The sequence below is a fragment of the Apteryx rowi genome, unplaced genomic scaffold (assembly GCF_003343035.1).
Source record: "Apteryx rowi isolate R43461 unplaced genomic scaffold, aptRow1 scaffold_124, whole genome shotgun sequence".
In the NCBI taxonomy this organism is placed as follows: Eukaryota; Metazoa; Chordata; class Aves; order Apterygiformes; family Apterygidae; genus Apteryx; species Apteryx rowi.
Window position 1 is genome coordinate 1980848 of NW_020447464.1, and position 4080 is coordinate 1984927.

The 4080-nt window shown below is 49.9% G+C and overlaps 1 protein-coding gene across 4 annotated transcripts in view; it reads left to right on the forward strand.

Moving 5' to 3' along the window:
* Positions 1-654: 654 nt before the first annotated feature.
* The window catches only part of PAMR1 (peptidase domain containing associated with muscle regeneration 1), a 45847-nt gene continuing 42421 nt past the window's right edge, over positions 655-4080 (forward strand). For all 4 annotated transcript variants that reach the window (XM_026055597.1, XM_026055598.1, XM_026055599.1 and 1 more), the window contains exons 1-2: positions 655-826; positions 1452-1580. In XM_026055597.1, coding sequence (XP_025911382.1) covers positions 697-826; positions 1452-1580 — 259 coding nt within the window. In that variant the 5' untranslated portion in view covers positions 655-696. The remainder of the gene's footprint in view (positions 827-1451; positions 1581-4080) is intronic.

The following is a 4080-nucleotide window of genomic DNA, read 5'->3' on the forward strand; positions in this document are numbered from 1 at the left end:
CTCCTAAATAATAAAAGATATTAATAATGTTATCTTATAAGAAATGCTCAGATGAAATGAACCTTTAAAAATAATGAAAAAATCTTGTTTCCTTTGGAAATGAAACCAAGTGTAACACTGTGTGCTTCTGAGTGAAAATAGGGAGTGATACTGGCTAAACCCCAGCCATGAAATTGGCCTTTCCTGTTGGACACCCTGGTCTTTGGGAGTAGCAAATTCACAAACAGAAACATGAAAAAAAAGCTACTACAGTTTAAATAATCTATGCTATATATGAGGCTATAAATCAGGCTTGAGGTTTTAAAAAGAGTTTCTCATGTGACTGCATTCCCTGTATTTTTTTTTAATCACTTTTCTCAACACAAAAGGGGGAAGGCCTTACAGAGAAAGGAAAGAACTGAACATATTCCTTAAGTCTGGTCTGTCTGCCTCCTCTGGCTGGCACTGCAAAACTCTCTGTGTGTACTTTAGACACCCAAACTGACCTTATACTTCGGCTGTGTGTTACCACATAGTTTGGCATTTCCTATGCTGAAAACTTGGGACAACCTCATGCCATATATGATCTGACAAATCACTGTGTAAGGATAGACAGTGTATTTTTTCCATTCTCCATCTCCACTCGCACCTCTCTGTTCCCTGCTTGCAGAGTACACGGTGATCAATGAAAACTGCCCTGGAGCAGAGTGGAATATCATGTGTCGGGAATGCTGTGAATATGACCAGATCGAGTGCGTCTGTCCAGGACGAAAAGAAAGAGTGGGCTACACCATTCCCTGCTGCAGGAATGAGGAAAATGAGTGTGATTCCTGCTTAATCCACCCAGGTATGTTTACAGTCATGCTGTGTCCCCACCAGACCTTTGGCTGTACAGGTAGTTGCTGGGCAGGGAGGCAAGGAGGGCACGCGCATCTGCCTGGATGAGGGATTGCCTGGTGTCTCCTTGGGAACTCTCTTTGCCACCCTGCTGGCAGCAGAAGACACTGGACAAGGCATGTTAGCACCATGTAGCTAGAAACAAGACTTTCCACCAGAAGTGTCCTCAGGATTTCTTGGGCAAGCTTTGGAGCTGCCAAAGGGTGATGTCGCAGCTGGCTTTAGACCAGGAGTGTTTCATGGGTACTCAGGGATGATTTGTATTTCCTGGGCAAGAGCTGCATCAGTATCCATGTTCAGACTGCTGAGAGAAGCATTTCTACCGGAAGCAATGAGATTTAGTGGTTCAGGCTTCTGAACAGTCAGAGAGGGAGTTTGGCCCCAGACCTCAGAATATGAGATCTCCTAGGATTTAAGGGTGAAGGTTGGGTACAGTTCACAGAGGGGAAGCTGTCAGCACCAGAAGAGTCACAAAAGTTTTGTCGCTATTTATTGTGAAAAACAGACAGAGGTGCTCCTCTCTCCTCAGGACAACCCACCCTGGCTCTCCTTTAACATGCTGGCTCTCCTTTCAGGCTGCACCATTTTTGAGAACTGCAAGTCCTGCCACAACGGCTCCTGGGGAGGAACGCTTGATGACTTCTACATCAAGGGGATCTACTGCACTGAGTGCAGAGCCGGCTGGTACGGAGGGGACTGCATGAGTAAGTGTCCCACGCGGGCAGAGCAATGGGGTACAGGGAGCGGGGGCTGCCAGTAGAGCCATGCTGTGCCATACCAGCTACTCCTGTATGGTGGCTCTTCCAAGGGGCATGAGCAGAAGAGGACAAAAGCAACCAGGCAGTAAGGAGATCTATAGCAGGGAATAGTTTCCTCCTAAAGCTCATCTGCTAGAGATTGGCCTGGGCCCCAAGGCATGGGAGTTTACAACACTGCTAAACTTCCGTTATTTTTATTTTTATTTAAAAACTTTAACTACTGTGAGTCTGGATATCTTCTGTTCTCTGCATTTCTTCCGGCATATGTTAGCATAACTGATCCCTAGAGACCTTCAGAGAAGCATAAACATTTACAAAGACAGCATCTGTGTTAAAGTGCTTCTCCTCCATCCTCCCCCAACCTCCGGGCAGCAGAACCAGCCCCACAAAAGCCCCAGTGCTCTCCCCTTCATTTTCTCTGACACACCCCAAGACAGCCCAGGAAAATACAGCATCTGGCAACTGCTAACTGTGTCCTGATGGACCAGGAGTGTTTCAGGCTCTGCTAGTGCTTCCTCAGGGTTTTGTTCCAGACAGTGTACACAGCCCATACTTTCTTGGATTTTGCTAAGCCGTTGGTCCCAGTGCTATCTTCTATTAATGTATTCCATAAACTAATTGGATACAGTTTAAGACAAGTATTTCATTTACCAATTTCCCACTGATGAAAGTACAGCCTTTCACCAACCCTCCTTCAATTTTTCTTGACTGCCTTTTTGTTCATGTTTCATGGAAAGGGGTGAAAGCAGAACCTGCCTTTCCTTCTCTGTTCTGTTCACTATTCTGCACACCTTAGTCTTATCTTCTTTTAGTCACAGATTTTAAGGCAACAATTTAATCTGCTTTCCTATCTAACATGGTCCATGACCATTCAGGAGGTGAAAGCAAACAAAATAAAATCATTGCTTTAAACAGCAGAATGTGGGGGATCAGCATGTTTCAGCAACAGGGTTAACTCAACTTTGGTTCTTTGGAAATTGATAAACTGAGTTCCTTGCAATTTACAGTGTGATTTCTGATAGCGCTTTAAAGGCCTGTTTGCTCTGGGTTGATGCTACAGCTCCCCTGGCACTTTTTACAAAAGCAGAGCCAAGAAAGAATCATTAGCTCATCTAATCCTTCCTCCCTCTGCCTGAGCAGACCGGTTGCCTACAGTATATTTCAGCCTACTCTGCCTGCTTGTGTTTTAAAGCAAATGCAACCTCACACTGCAGCCTGTTAGGAGGTTCTTGTAATACTGGCCCAACACAGGGCTAGTGTTTTTCCTGCTACTTGCTCCTTTAAATGAAGCAGTGGGAAAATGGGCTTTTCTGGATGGTTCTGCAGTACTTCAGAGACTAAAGACAGGCTAGGATGGGCAGAGATTGCTATCGTTGTTTCCACTCTTCAAGAGGAGTGCAGAGGGTGGTCACGGTCACAGCACACCCCTGGGTTCCCCTTCTCTGGCTCTCAGGGCTATCCCACAGACAGCCTGGAGGGTAGGCGCAGGCACACAGGGACTGGATGTGCAGAAAGCAGCCTCCAGCCAAGCCAGGTGCCGCACTCGCAGGCTCATGGCTATGTGGAGCTTGGCCAGTGGGGAGCCCCTGAGTGACCGTGTGCGCTGGCTGCAGAGCAGCAGGCACGCTGGCACGATACTTTTTGGAGAGAGGAGAAGGAGAAGGAGATAGCTCTTTTCGGTACCCATACGATCACATCTGGAACTTTGCAGCCTCTTCCGGGCGCCTCGCCAGTGGCAGGATGCCAATAAATCGAGGGAATTCAAGGGAGCGCAACGAAAGTAATCGGGGGATGTAATCTGTCTGCTTCATCCTGTCTGGCAAACGCTAGTGCCCTCTGCTAGCAAGCACATAGCCAGCCCGCAGGACCGGCACTGGCCGGGCTGGTCGTGCACCGTCTGCATACACAGCTTCACTTCGAATTGGGTTTACTGCTGCGGGAAGTAACATGGCTGCCTCAGCCAGACAGTAGGGCTTTCTGGCAGGCCCTTCTGGCCCTTGCAAGGTTTCCTTGGGCGAAATTTGTTCATAATTTTTCACCTCCTCGCACCTAGCGCAGCCCACAGCCCTCGCGCCTGCACTGGGGCCAGTCTGCCTCCTCGGAGGCCTCCGCTTCGCCTTCTGGCCCTGAGCACTTCGAAGCAGTTAAATGGAGCACGGGCTGGGCGCGTTAAGTGCTGTGGTGGATCGGGGTGTCCCGGCCTCCCGGGGGAGACCTTCCCCCAGCCCTGGGGATCGCGGGGCTTTGTCTCCCTCTTGCGGGGCCAGGCGGGCGGCCCGAGGGCCGGCCGGTCCCGGCAGGGACACCCAGCTCCTGCTCGGGGGTCGCCCGTCCTGGCCTCACGCCGTTGTTGGCGGCCCGGGCAGTTGCCTGGGACGGCGCTCGCGGGGGTTTTGTGAAGAGACGGGCGCCCTGGCCGCCGCTCCGACACAGCCCTGAACCCCGC